General features: G+C 45.1%; 1 protein-coding gene across 1 annotated transcript in view; it reads left to right on the top strand.

The window, feature by feature from the left end:
* The window catches only part of SETD5 (SET domain containing 5), a 65,375-nt gene that overhangs the window by 43,545 nt on the left and 7,472 nt on the right, over positions 1-14,358 (top strand). The window contains exons 14-21 of the mRNA XM_064723988.1: positions 494-799; positions 1,629-1,946; positions 2,586-2,828; positions 6,130-6,259; positions 7,432-7,694; positions 8,991-9,047; positions 10,434-10,901; positions 12,816-13,102. Coding sequence (XP_064580058.1) covers positions 494-799; positions 1,629-1,946; positions 2,586-2,828; positions 6,130-6,259; positions 7,432-7,694; positions 8,991-9,047; positions 10,434-10,901; positions 12,816-13,102 — 2,072 coding nt within the window. The remainder of the gene's footprint in view (positions 1-493; positions 800-1,628; positions 1,947-2,585; positions 2,829-6,129; positions 6,260-7,431; positions 7,695-8,990; positions 9,048-10,433; positions 10,902-12,815; positions 13,103-14,358) is intronic.

Here is a 14,358-nt window from a genome sequence, read left to right as displayed (position 1 = left end):
TGCTGGGAAAAGAATGAATCTGGAACATTTTAATCAGTTTGTGTGGTGTATTACACTTGCTGCAAATTACTTAATCATGTACATCTATTGCCCCTGGCTTCTGTTTGGTTGGTCATTGGCAAATAGCTGTATTTGTTTCCAAGTCATCTCTCCACTCTACTTATGCTTTCTTACCATTTTTAATTCTTCAAAATTATGCATATCCTTGTGGCTGTTTTATTAATATAACTCAGTAGTATCTAAGTGGTCCTATTTAAGAACAAAGTCAAGTTCTTCTACTTGTGCTACAAACACATGATTATGTTGTTATTCTGGGAAATTTGCCATATTGAAAAATGCAAATAACTGATAAGAACTGCTTCTCTCTGTCCTCTGTCTGGCTTTTGTCATTGCTATTTGGCAGTTGTTCTCTTTGTGCTGCTTCCCATATCTGTTCTTGCCTTGTTTATGTGCGTAATTCACCATGCTTACTTCAATTTCCCTTGTGTTGTAGTCCCGGGAAGACAGGAAGGTGGAAGCCATCATGCACATGTTTGAGAACTTAGAAAAGAGAAAGAGGAGACGAGAGCAACCATCAGACCGTAACAGCACTGATGCTGAAATCAACGTCAGTTCTGAAGCTCCTGAGCTGGAAGAAGTGAAAACAGAGACTCCTGAAACTGAAGATGGAAGTTCAGCACCGAGTGCTCCTCCTGCTCCTCCGCCTCCTCCACCTCCTCCTCCTCCTCCTCCTGCTCCTCCTGTTGCTAACAGTACCAGCAGTACTGGGGTGAACACACGACGCTCCTCACAAGTGGCGGTAAGATGAGGATAGCACTGTTTGCTATCTTGTACAAGGCTCAGGTGCAGCATTTCTGATCATAAGGTCGTTCAGGCGGGGAGGAGCTTTGTGGGCTTTCTAGCCCATTCTGAGTTAGGTAGGGACAGCTCTGAAGCTAGACCAGGCTGGTCAGTGTTTTACCCAGTCTTCTCTTGAAAACCTCCAGGGATGGAGATTGCACCTCTTCCAGTTCATGACTGTTAGGTTGAAAAAAATTTGCCGTGTATCCAGTCTGAACCTCTCATTTCAGTGTATGTCCATTGATGCACCACTGCATCTTCTTAGTGGCTTCAGGCTGTTTGTAGGAAGACTGCTGTTACATCCCCCTCAGTCCTCTCTGGGCTGAACAAGCCCAGCTCCTTCTCCAGGGAAGAGAACTGGTGTGAACTTAAGTTGGATGCGTAAGTGCAGTAATGAAAAGTTCTTTTCTTTTTGTTTGGGTTTTTTTTGACCCAGTCTACTTTGGATGCATGTGTTCCCATTTTATGGCAGGGCTCAGACACTTGCCTGGAGTGCTCCATGTCAGCTCAGGTCAGGAATAAGAGCAGTTATCTCGAGACAAGCAGCAAGTTTCCTATTGCTGCTTTCTTCCTAAAGACCCATGTTCTGTCCTTTAAGAATGCAGAAGACAAAACGATAATGTGCCAGTGTTGAAGGGTCCCCAAGGCCATCTTATGAACCAACACAGAGTCCAACAAGATTTTGAGAGTCAGGTAGTGTCAATAAATAAATCTCAATTCTTGATCCTGTATGCAGAGAAAAGGAATACTCTTTGAGGGGCTCAGACTAATGGCAGTTTATTTTGTAGGATGCTGTCCCTGAAAAAACAGTGGCTAAGCCAGCTCCAGCAAAACCCTCCAGGCCTCGACCAAAAAGTCGCTTCTCTCGATACCGGACCAGTTCAGCACAAAGACTGAGAAGGCAGAAACAAGCCAGTTCCCAGCAAGCTGAACTCACACAGGCTGTCCCAGAGGAAGGAAGCACTGCCAGCTTGGTAACCACAACAGATGTCAGCAATGTGGAAGGGCCAGGAGAAGGCAGACAGTTGACGGGATCTGACCCAACTGCTATCCTGGCTACAGGATCCCAGTCTAAAGCTGCAGTAAAATACCCCAAAACAAAAAAGGTAAATATGATCAAGTGCTCAAAGTTGGGATGGCAGGATGGCAGGTATTCATTTAGGGTGCAGCAAAGAGGTTAACTTTCAGCTTAGAATTCAAGACCAAGAATTCTAGACCAAGAAGGAATGTGACTGCAGCTGTCATGTACAAGCTAGAATAAAGTTGGAAGGGAGGAAAAATTGCAGAAGGTAACAGGCAGCTGCCACATACTGGGCATAAATTAGCTGTTTGTGTTTAGAATCTAGTTTTGAACAGGGTGATCAAGTTTTTGGAGAATCTTCTAATAAGATGAACGGGGCATGAAATCAAACTATTTCTGTGACATTTGTTGGAATCTATAAAATTAGAGGGTTTTGAGAAAGTTGTGAAAAAGACAGGCTCCCAAAGATAGTAAGGAAAGCTCTAGAGACTGATTGTGGATGTCCCATCCTGTTTGCGGTTGTATATAATCTGCCAACAGCAACATTGGGTTGTGTCTCCAGCAGGTGAGAATTGGGTTTGACACAGGAAGTCCTTTCTGTTGAGAAGGAGGGGGGTTTTAGCAGTGGGCTGACCTGAGCATTGCTTTCCATACACCATTGTGCCATGTTGCCTTTCTTCTTCACCTGTGCTGATGGCACTGACCTGTGTGTTTCCTCCTTCAGTACCTGGTTACTGAATGGCTGAACGACAAGGCAGAAAAGCAGGAGTGTCCAATTGAGTGTCCTCTGCGCATTACTACAGACCCAACAGTTTTGGCAACCACCCTCAATATGTTGCCAGGTCTGGTGCACTCCCCACTGATTTGTACCACACCCAAACACTACATTCGCTTTGGTTCACCTTTCAACCCTGAGAGACGTCGAAGGCCCTTCCTGCTGGATGGCATTTACAGCTCCTGTAAGAAGGTATGTTTGCTCGTGTCTTACCTTTACACAGTGTGTGCTCATCTCACTGGCCCTCTTGTAAAGCTGTTGTGTCCTTTTGGAGTTTATTTCTGTGTATTCCCACTGAGCTGATGTGTTGATGCAGTGTCCAGGCTATGACTGCTGACCTCCTTGCCAGAGTTCAGTTTTCATCCTTGCATTTTGCCGTGGTAGAACGACTGTTCTGTGACTGCCCTTTTAGAAACATGTACTTTCAGATCTGCAGTGGCTGTTTATTATCCAGCATACACAATTCAGAGTGTTGATTGCTTCCCTCAGAAAGTTTAATATTTCTACTTTCACAGTCAGAGGATGGTTGGCATTGTGGGGATAGGACAGTGTTGCAGAGGAGCTCCAGAATCCAGTGCCTCAGTTAAGATTCATTTTCTTCGGAGAGCCTTTGTGGTTTAAAGCTTTGAGTTTGCCTGTTCACAAGAACAAGCCCACAGCTCTTTGTTTGGCATCACAGACTGCCTATCTACAGCAGATTCTTGAACCAGGCCCAGCTAAGGATTTAGTTCCTCCAGAGATGACCAGTAAATGCCAGTATTTACTCATCTGCAGGGAAGGCAGGGTAGTTCACTCAGTCAGATTTGTATTGGAATCCATCTTTCCTGTTGCCTGCTGGTTTTGCTCAGAGACTTTCCAGTTCCTGTGTGATTACCTGAGGACAATTATACAGAAATCTTTTCTTCTCTCCCTGTCTTGGTGGCTTTCAGATACCATGTCCTGGTTTCTTTGCCTTCCTTTGTTTGAGGGTATTTTTCCAGAGAGAATCTTTGGACTTTACTGTTTTCCACCTTCAGCCAATTTGTTGTCATGCCCTAACAGTGTCTTCAGTATTTCCTTCATAGGTAAAGCTCTTCATGGTTCATATGTAGAGGTATGACAACACCTTGTCTGTTTCTGTGTGCCTGGGCAACCTCCTCATGCATCTTTAAACTGAGAACTGCAAGGTTTGAGCTTCTTTTGAACCTTAACAGTGTCTTTGAGCCCCAGGGAAGAGAGAAATATCCAGAGCAAAGCTGACAGTTATTTGGAGTTCTGTGCTTGGTGCAGCTGCTGTACAACTGTCCAGCAAGCTCAAAATTGAGGGAAAACTATTGTCATGGAACAAGTCTTCCAATCTGTTGCTGCCTTCGACTCTTTTCTAGTCAAATGTTAATTCTCACATCTGGACAGGGAGTGGACTGGTCTCACTATTGATGACTTCTGTTTAGTCCACACCTTCTTTGAAGTTGTGTCCAAAACTGGGTGTTGTGTTGCAGCTGGGACATTTTCAAAGCAGAAAAGTTGCTTTGTGTCTTCTCACCTGTACCCAGTTTGTGCATCCCAGTATGACTGAGTTTGCTTTGGCAGGTTGATTTAAACTCATGTTAAGTTTGTGATTTTGTATGTTGTTAGAACAACTCATTGGTTTGGTAGCCTGTAATTGTAGAAGTGATTGTTCTAGACTCTGCTAAGCTGTGTCATGGTTTTCCCTATCCATTTCCCAATTTAGTAGAGAAATTATTAATGGTGTCATCCAGCATTCTTGTTTCATAATCTGAAAACTTAAATATAGTACCTATTCAATTAAATAGTTATTAAAGCATTGAAAGTTGCTGTGTCCAGAACAGATGTTGCAGAAATAATTTGTTAGATTGCTACTTTTTGAATGTAAATAATTGTTAGCTATTCTAGTGAGAGGTATCATCCATTTCATAGGCGATCCCTGGCTTTTTCTTGGAAGATTATTTTTAGTATTTGGTGGTTTTATGATTTAATGGTCTGGAGATCTAGAAATCTGCTTCTTATGTTCAGGAATGCTTAGAAAACTCTCAGGGAACACCTTTTCAGCCAGCTGAGGTCTAGAAATGGCCCAGAACTTGATGATTTGCTCTCTCAAGACCTGATCTGTGTCTTGTCTACTTTTGACTACTCAGCCAAGGAGGCTGATTTATTAAGGCTGTTGAAATAGATCACATATTTTCTTGGATTGTCAGCAGGCCTCATCCTTAAACTACTGAGAACTGTGCCAAAAAACCCAGCTGATGATGTCAGTTTGCATCCAAAGCATGGCAGTGTCTGAACCTCGCAAGGAAACTGAACTGTAAGCTGCTCTCACGTAACTCACACCCTGTGCAGTGACTTGGCTGGCAGATCAGATGCCACCTTTGAGGTAGAGGTGCTCCAGACTGGCTGCCACTTCTCCCTTTTGCTGGCGGCCACAGTGGAAAGCCTTGAGCTCCATTTGACCAGAGAAGAAGTGTCTGCTGTACGGTAGTGAAGGCCATCAGAATAGATCCTGTCACCTGCTCTTCATCCTCGCTTTGAAGTTTTCACTTTGAGGATTGTGGCCACTGAGTGTGTGATGTACTTTCACCATAGCTTTGAGGAGTCATAAGACACATGTGTATCTCTAATAGGATACACATTGCTGGCATGCAGATGAACTGTGGATTCCTGAAAGGTAAAAGTACAATTTTAAACCTCTCTAGGACAAGAGGAGTCTGGATACAGTGATCCCCCTGGCTAAACTACACAAATGAAAATTGCTGTTTGATTTTTTTTCTGCAGTTTGCTGTCATTTCACTGGATCACCTGAGTGTTTTCCCCTATGTTGTGGCAGATACCTTTACAGTAGAATAAGCAAAGATTCCTGCCTGCCATCAGGAGTCAGTTTGTATCAAGATACAGGGCTACCATACCCACTGCAGCAGCTGATTTGCTGAGGCTTCAGTTCATGTTCATTTGTGTGAGAAACATTCTTAATTGTCCATGTTCAGAAGACTGCTGTGACTTACCTTTTTTATTAGTAGCTGAAGAAACTATTTGCTTTTATCATTCTTTTCTTGGTTTATGCTCCTTGAAAACTGCTGCTTGCATTTTAGTCAGATTTTTTTTTTGCTCAAATTTGCTCTCCTTGGCAGGAAAGAGCTTTTTTGCAAAAATCAGTGGTTGTACGTAGTTCATTATATTTGTATCCCTTTTCTTTTAAATGACTATTGTTTTAATAGATTTAGGTGCCACCATCCAGCATTTTTATATTTATAATTTGCTCTTTAGTTATCTCTGTTACTGGTGCTGATTGCTGCTCGCAGAGCCCGTGTCAGGAGGGGCACAGCCCCAGCACAGCAGTGGTGGGCTCAGTGCTCCCACCCAGGCACACACCAGCGAGGTACTCCAGGCTTGTGAGCAGCCTGCCCTGCTCCACTGCAGTGTGGGAGTTCAGTGCATCCTGCAGGACTGCAGAGAAAGCACCCGAGGAGTTTCACGTTTATGCAGTCTCGTTCTGTTTCAGCGCTGGATCAAGCAGGCCCTGGAAGAGGGGATGACTCAGACCTCAGCAGCTCCGCAAGAGAACAGGACCCAGTGTCTATACCAAAGCAATGACAACAGCAGCTCCTCCAGCATCTGCAAGGATGACACAGGTGAGTGCTCAGCACCATCAGGGCAGCATGGGCACTGCAGTCAGACTGGGGAAGGTGCTGAGCACCAAAGGGAGCTGTACAAGGGACATTTAACGTGGCCTGCGGCCCAATGGCACAGCTTGTGGGTAGGTGAGAATGTTGCTTTGCTGTTCATTCAAATTTCTGCAGATTCATTCTAACTTGAGCATTTGTGAAGTTTCTCAGTATTTTCTTGTCAGAAGATAATCACTTAACATTGCATTATCAATTTCAGTGCTCTGGGATGTCTTCAACAATGGAAGGGAGGGGTTAGAGGGAAGAGAGCCCAGGATCATCTCTTTTCAGCAAGGTGCTGTTAGGTCAGCTAAATACTTGCTGACTGTGGGAAGGTGTAGCAAAGTCTTACAGGCATGTGTGCAATAAACAAATCACTAAGTAAGTCTCAAGGATGGAGAAGTTAAAATCTCTGAGTAAAGCAACAGAATGGTTAAATATTGTGTCTGAATTTACAGAGAAAGAGAGTGCAGCTCAGCCCAGTCAGGGATCAGTTTTCCAAGGATGACAGACAGGAAGCTACACATCACACAAATAATACAAATTTGATTATTGAAAGGTGAGATGAATAGGAAATAAACAGAATGCCAGAACCAATAAATGTACCTCTCAAGCAAGACCTACCCTGTGGAATTTACTGGTGATTTGGTTTTGGTTTTTTTTTTAAACTAAGCATCAAAAAATATTATTATTTTGAAGAGAGGTAGGCCTGAGGCAAAGGCTTTAATCCTTAGTGGAAGTGGAAATGTGCTTGGGCTGTATTCATGTAGCATATAGAGAACTGTTAGGTTCAGGTAATGAAAACTGAGCTGTCTCTGATTTGTTTGTAAGAATCACAATATGTCCTCTGACCTCTCTCCTCTATTCTCTCCTCTTTTTAACCTTTCATGTCTTCATTTCCCCTAGCTCCCTCTTGTGCTTGCTTCTAGTTGAAATATTTACTTTCCTTGTTCAGTGCATGTTCCTGATGATGTATTGTTCTGTTACCAGTCTCTAGACATGGAATAGAAGTAACTCAGAGGTACTTCATTTCTGGGAGTCTTTTGTAGTTGCATTGAAGACTTCATTTGGGCTGGGAGTAGGGGGATGTGCTCATGTTCAGTGGGTCAGCCGTGTCCTCAGCTCAGTTTGTGTTTCAGACTTGCTGAGTCCCCTGAAGAAATGGAAGTCTCGCTACTTGATGGAGCAGAACGTGAAGAAGCTGCTGCGGCCGCTGTCCCCTGTCACGCCCCCGCCTCCCGTCCCTCCGGTGCCTCCGGGGCCCGGCACAGCGAGCCCTCAGCTGGCCACGCCCTGCTCGTCGCTGCCCGGCGAGGAGGAGACTCGCAATGGCTACGGCGTCATGTTCTCCCCCATCCCCTCTCTGGCTGCCAGCCGCTGCAATACTCCACTACAGTTTGAGGTAAATCCGCCCGGGACTGGGGGTGCCAAAACAAACCAGCAATATCTGCAGCAGAGCTGGCACTAGGAGCTTCCTTTTTGAGTGTGTATTCCTGAGCAGCATCACAGTCTCAGCTTCAAGAGCACCGCTGCCTTCCTCTTCTGCTTCATTTCTGGACAGATCTCCTGCTCTGTGAAATGTCAAACTTTGCTACAGCCCAGCCTCCCCTCACTCTGTAGCTATCAGTAACATTAGTCTTACCTTTTTTTTCTATCTCCCCCACTTCAGATCTCTTTGCCAATGGGGTTTTCACCCTGCCACTTCCAAAGAGTACAAGTATTCAATTTCTCAGAGGCTGTAAAGCATCCTTGGTTCCTCTTTCCTCAAACAGCTTTCAGTAACCCAGAGTATGGTAGTGTTACTTCACATCGTCTTCCACTATATTCTTTGGTTTTACTGACTGAGATTTTTCAGACTCAATTTTGTGATGTTTTTAGAGTGGAACCAATTTAGAGAATGCTTGTCCCCTCCATATTCATAAGAGTGGCCAAAAGCATGATGCTTCTGCTTTTTTTGTGGAGTTTGTCAGAACTTTTTGTTAAGAAATTTCTGAGATTCCTCAGTTTTCTGCTTTGCAGAAAACAGTGACTCCTGCTATATTTCTCTGATAGCAGCACAGCTCTGGGAATCCTGCCTCTCTGATTCTATTTTAGGCCTGTTCAGTAGCATGGAAAGGGAAGTGCTTGGGAAGAGCCCTTAACAGTGCTGTCTCATGCATACACTGCCTTCAGTGATACAGGTGCCCAGATAATACAACATTTCATAAAGCTGGCTGCTCACACCTCTTCTCTTGACTTGAGCTGAAAGGTGGCCCACAGTGGATTGAAAGAGACATGTTTGTTTTATAGTATATGTCTATGAAAGGTCATCTTAGTCTTTGGGGGATCTTAGTTTACTTTCTGGGCTAAACCAGGCTTTTCTTCTCTCCCATATTCTCATACTGAAAACCATAAGAGTCTTTCTCTATACTTCATGGTGCAAAGTCTATCTGACAGCACCAGAAATATAGAGGTAGCTGCTGCTTTTCATAACATTCATGTGCTCTGGTTTGGGTGCTAAGTTGCATCATGAGATGCAGTAACCCAGCCCTGTCTGTGCTTCCAGGAAACTTTAGCAACTACTTAGCCAGCCATGATTCTGTCCAGGCTGGGGCCAGTTGTTTAGAATAGCCATTGCTAACCTGTGTGCTTTTGTACATTGTAATTGCCTCCTGACTTTTGAAGTAGATGAATAACTAGATGCTTTTCCCTCCTCTAGAACGTGTCCTCCCCCGAGAGCTCCCCTGCGCATAGGCCCGAGTCCATGTCACCTGAGGTAGTTCTGGGAGCCTGCTGGGAGGGGAGGGAGGAGTGTGCAGGCACTGGGAATAAGGGTGGAGCTTTAGCACAGTAAGGCTGAGGAGAGTTTTCAGGGTTATCATAACAAAACAAACAAATTGAAGACTGGAATTCAATTCATTTGTTGACCCTGGTGGGAATCAGACGGTGCAAAGACTCAGTGTGTCTCAGCTTCTGAGGTGCTGGCAAGAGATTTGGGGATCCTGGAATTGCCATCACCAATTTCAGACTCAGCCCAGCCCATGAGTGGTCTGTGAAATTTACTGAGTAGTGGCCAAATGACTGCTGGGGAAGGGAAAGCATTCACCACTATTTTTGACTTACAAGCACACAGTGGTACACACCTGACCTGTTCTCTTCAGCCTTGACTTACCACCTACTCACTTGCAGACTGAAATCGTTGAGGAGATGGTAAAATGTAGTATTTTGCTTAGCCTGACCTGTTGTAAAAGATGAGATGAATGCCTTGCTCAGTGACTGTTTTGTAGTAGAAAATTCGTGCTCATCTCCAAGGTGGTGGATTACTGGGAGCTGTAATACAGCAGGGAGATGTTCTCAGCAACAGCAGGAGGGCAGAGCTGGTGCCTGGTGCTGCTGTGTTTTTCCCTCTGCACTGTAGTCCTGCAAAGAGAATGAAATCTTGTCAGTTGTACTCATTGTTTGAGATCCTGACATATTAATGTGGTGAAGGAGATGATTATTCTGCTGCCCTGGAGGGTTTTTGGCACTTTAAGTAGATAAATGAATATACTGTTGTGTTATTGCCTAGTGCTCCACAAACTCTGACAGCACAAAGATGATGCCATTGTGGTTTTGTTGGAAACTGTGAAACGTAAAAATGCAGTAAAAATTAAATGAATGTACTATTGTTAGAGATTTCCAAAGTTCACAATAAGTGAAAACAAATGGCTTAGAGGTCCTGGATATTTTATTGTTAGGAAGTTAGTAGTGGCTGACTTGGGACAGGCAAGGACTTGGCTAATAAAATGGCAGAAGGACATCAGGTCTGTTCTGTTCTCTCCTGGCTACTGCTCTGTATGAGGCAGTTGAAAATGCTGAGTTTAATTCATTAACTGCCTGGGGATAGTGTTGAGCTTTATCCTGTTGCTGCAGAGAGACTGCTGAAGGGGAGGGGGCATCCTGTATTGGACAGCCGAACTGATCATTGTTTAGTGTCAGTCATTCCCCTGTGGAATGAGTACAGCAGTGCAGGAAAGAACCAAAGGGGTATTTAGAAAGGAACAGGGAAAAGGGAAGCTAGCATTGTACAGAAGGTTTTCTGACTTAAATTTCTCTCCCTACCCTTGCCTGACCTTTTTCCTGACTGCCCACCCCCCTCCTGTATCCTTCTCGGATTTCCCAGGTCTGCCTCCGATCCGAGCTGGATTCCAAGGGTGCCCACCTGGATTCCAGTGCAAACACCTGCCAGGAACGGCCGTCGCTGCTCAGCTTTGCATCCTCTGACGTGGCTCCACAATCCTCCATAAACTCTACTTCAGAGATGAACTTCCCAGGGAAAAGTGGGGAAGCACAGATGCTGCTACGAAGCTCTGATCAGGCTTTTCGGACAGAGTTTAATTTAATGTATGCCTTCTCCCCACTGAACGCTATGCCCCGCGTGGACGGGCCGCTGCGGGGCTCTCCTCCTCTGGCAGACAGGAAGCCCTTGAATTCGGATGCAGGATGCTGCAGCTCTCCTGCAGAAGGGTATTTCAGCAGACACGAGTCAGGGCTGCTCAAAGAGACAGCACATGGGTCCATGTCCCCCTGCAGCGAGAGGGCTGCTGAAGGCACCAGAGCTGCTCCCCAGAATCCACCACAAAGGAAGAAGGCAAGTACTCCTGTAAAAGAAATCCTTACATTGCCGTGGGGTTTACTGTTCCCACTCAGATTACTGCAAAGACAGGCAGAACAGGGAGTCTGGGCAAGTTATCCAGGCATCCAATGCCTGGGTGAAAACAGTTACAAGAGGGAGAGCTACCCTTAAGGCAAGATTTTGATATGAGAAGTGGAAAAAAAGACACCACGGTGCAAATACCTCTTCTGGGATCACAGAAAAAAGAGCAGGATGCTGGCAGCTTTCATTAACAGTTGTTAAACTGAGACAAGACCCAAAGCAATAACACAGTGCAGCTGTACAGCTGGTGAAGGTGTTATTTGTCAGGATGAAAAGGGTTCTTACTGGGAAAGAGAGTCTAATGTTTCAAAAGAAAACATGGGCTGTTTACTAGAACATATTAGAACATTTCCATAACATTGCAACCAAAGTAAGATGAAGGTTATTTAAATTTTAGCTCTTTGAAACTAAAAACACAGGAATATAGTTTAACAAAACCAAATACATACTGGTTTCTTACAGCAGCCCAGTGACTCTCATGGGACTAAAACTGAGGTAAAATGTTAAGTCAAGGTAGTGCTGTGATAAAATTGGGTACTCATGGGACAAATTATCAGTGCCTTTTCCTGTGCTTGGATTTTTTTTTATGGCAAGTGTGGTAACTGAGATAACTTGTGTAAGGGTCCAGCTGGATGGAATATCTTATTTCTTTTCCATTTCTGGAGTCTCTTGAATTTTTTCTTTGTTTTTCTTTTAAAATTACATTTAACTTAAAACCTTCATATGTTGAGTTACTTTTAGAAATAACTTGTTCAATATTTTAGCATCATAAAGCCTTCTGTACGGGCATTGAGTCATAGCTGATAAATTCGTCAGCAGAACTGCCTTCTGTGAGTCCTTCATGGCTCCTTTCCTTATAATAACTTTGAGGGAAGGCAGGCTGAAAGGTAAATGCCCAGCTGGAAATATTTGTTTCTTTTTGGTTCTGCTGACCTCATGTTCCAAGGCTGCTTTATCTTTGGTTGGTGTCTTTGATAAATCTGAGACTGCTTTGCCCAAAACACGTTCTACCTTGGCTACAAGCAGTTTGTTTTGGTGGTAGGGCTGAAGTTTGCAATGCCTCCATAGCAGGAGCCTGTTCTAAGCAAGTTAAAATTCTGTGCAAGGCTTCACCAAGCTTTTAGTGTTAATGTGGCTGAACTAGTGCAGATGAGCTGGGCACTGAAGATATCAGTTGTGTGAAGAAGACTTATTACCTGTTTTGGTGATATTGAAAAAAAATATATATTTCAATACACATATTGAGAAGAATTACATAATGTCGTGAACGAGACTGTATGGAGGGTTTTGAGAGGAGGGAGGTTATAGAAGCTTGTTGCTGGAATTACATCTCCTGAAGTAATGTGAAAATCCAGGTGGTTAGAGAAGCAAACGAGCTGGATGTTTCTACTGATATATTGGTCATAAAAAGTAAAAGGAGGGTGATCATGGCACTCTGAATTTGCACCACTTAGCTCTTTTCTGGAGCGCCTCCATATCCACCAAGAGTTGATAATCCCAGTATGCCTTTTCAAGTTTTACCTGCAGATCCAGAAGATGTTTTTGGACAGTGTGTGGGCCTGTTCCTCCCCGTGTCCTGATGCTCTGTTCCCTGGCCCATGGTGGTGTTTCCTCCCCGTGTCCTGATGCTCTGTGTCCCTGGCCCATGGCTGTGTTTCCTCCCTGTCCTGGTGCCCTGTTCCCTGGCCCATGGCTGTGTTTCCTCCCCATGCCCTGGTGCTCTGTGTCCCTGGCCCATGGCTGTGTTTCCTCCCTGTCCTGATGCTCTGTGTCCCTGGCCCATGGCGGTGTTTCCTCCCCATGCCCTGGTGCTCTGTTCCCTGGCCCATGGCGGTGTTTCCTCCCCAGGTGTCGCTGCTCGAGTACCGCAAGCGGAAGCAGGAGGCCAGGGAGGGCGGCGATGGCGGCCGCGGCGCGGGGACGCCCACCCGGCAGGGCAGCGGCGCCTCCGGGGCTGACGCGGACGGGAACGGCCCCTCGGGCTCCGCAGCACGAACTCCGTCCTCCCCACAAAGCGGCTTCTCCCCTTCTCATCCCTCCCTGCCTCACATTGAGGACGTCAGCCCACCAGACTCGAGGGGCTGTAGCTCCTCATCATCGCTCAGTAAATCCCAGGACAGCATCAGCAGTAGGTGGTGAGTGTTACCCTTCCAAGCAAGCCTGAGATTCCCTAAGGAAAGGACCAAAGTCCCCAGGGGGCATTTCCATAACAATATGTGCAGTGAGATGGATTCATTTGGGTCTCTTGGTATTGTTCTCTTTCATAATTGCTAAACAGCTGTGAAGGATACCAGCACTCTTCTCAGCCTGTCTTTCAATTGTTGGTTTAGGTATCAAAAAGCTATATTGAAAGGTACAAACTTAAGCAGCTATTGCTATTCCACAAGTTCCATTTTGAGGTCCTGGGTTGTAAGGTCTTGCCCAGGTAATGAAGGTCTAATGCAGGTCTTTTTTGGCTGAACCTTCACTCTTCTTGGACATGAGTGATACCAAGTCCACTCCTGTTCTGAAGGAAAGCTCACAGGCCTCTGTAGCTTTGCACTTGAGAAGCAGGGACTGTGCAACAGCTCCAGCTTTGCTAATTTACCAGACTCTGGTTGCTGGCATGCCAAAGGCATGGACAAACCACCTTTATCATGGTTACCCTGAGAAGGTTTGATAAAGGGAAAGTCTTCAAATATTTTGACCATGATCCAGAACATGAAGCAGTGCACTGAATTGCAAGTGTGGCATTATGGTGCCAGTGATGGCTGGGAGGTTCTGCTGACTGGATCTGTGCTGGCTCTGCTGCCCTGGAGTGACGTTCTGGTTGTGCACACCAGCAGCAGAAAGGCACACACAGACACACAGCCCCTTTTCTCATGCTGATCTCCACATTCATGGTGGGTCACTGCTCGGGTAATGGCAGGGGGTTGGCATGAGGAGAAATTCAAAGCAGTGCTGAGGGCAATGAGAAGTATGAAGTTTGTGTTGAAAGCACTTGGGTGAATTTGGAGGAGTAATAGATCTGTTTCCTTCCTTTTTCCATCACTTTTCAAGCAGAGTTTAATGGAAACAATTTGTCTTTTACCTCTCTGACAGTTTTTTGTCTACGAGAGGACCTTCTGCCAGATATTGGGACTGGCCACAGCTGAGGCAGTCTGCTAAGGATTAGTTTATCATCATTATTTTATTTTCAAATATTCTGTAAAAGTGGCAGTAGCCCATGTTGTTCTCCTCCTGTGCTACTTCCTTCTGCCTATAAAAGAGTAGGAAAAAAGCCAACCAGCTGAATGAACTAAAATAGTTCAGGGTGAGGTGTCAGTGTGGCATCCTTGCTTTAGTACCATCTTTTGTGTTCTCTGAGCTTCATCTGCTGCTCCCTCAGCAGGTCCTGCTCTGGCTTCAGTTT

This window comes from Zonotrichia leucophrys, chromosome 12 (assembly GCF_028769735.1).
Source record: "Zonotrichia leucophrys gambelii isolate GWCS_2022_RI chromosome 12, RI_Zleu_2.0, whole genome shotgun sequence".
Lineage (NCBI taxonomy): Eukaryota > Metazoa > Chordata > Aves > Passeriformes > Passerellidae > Zonotrichia > Zonotrichia leucophrys.
Note: the sequence above shows the minus strand (reverse complement) of the source record. Positions and strands in the feature narration are given on the sequence as shown.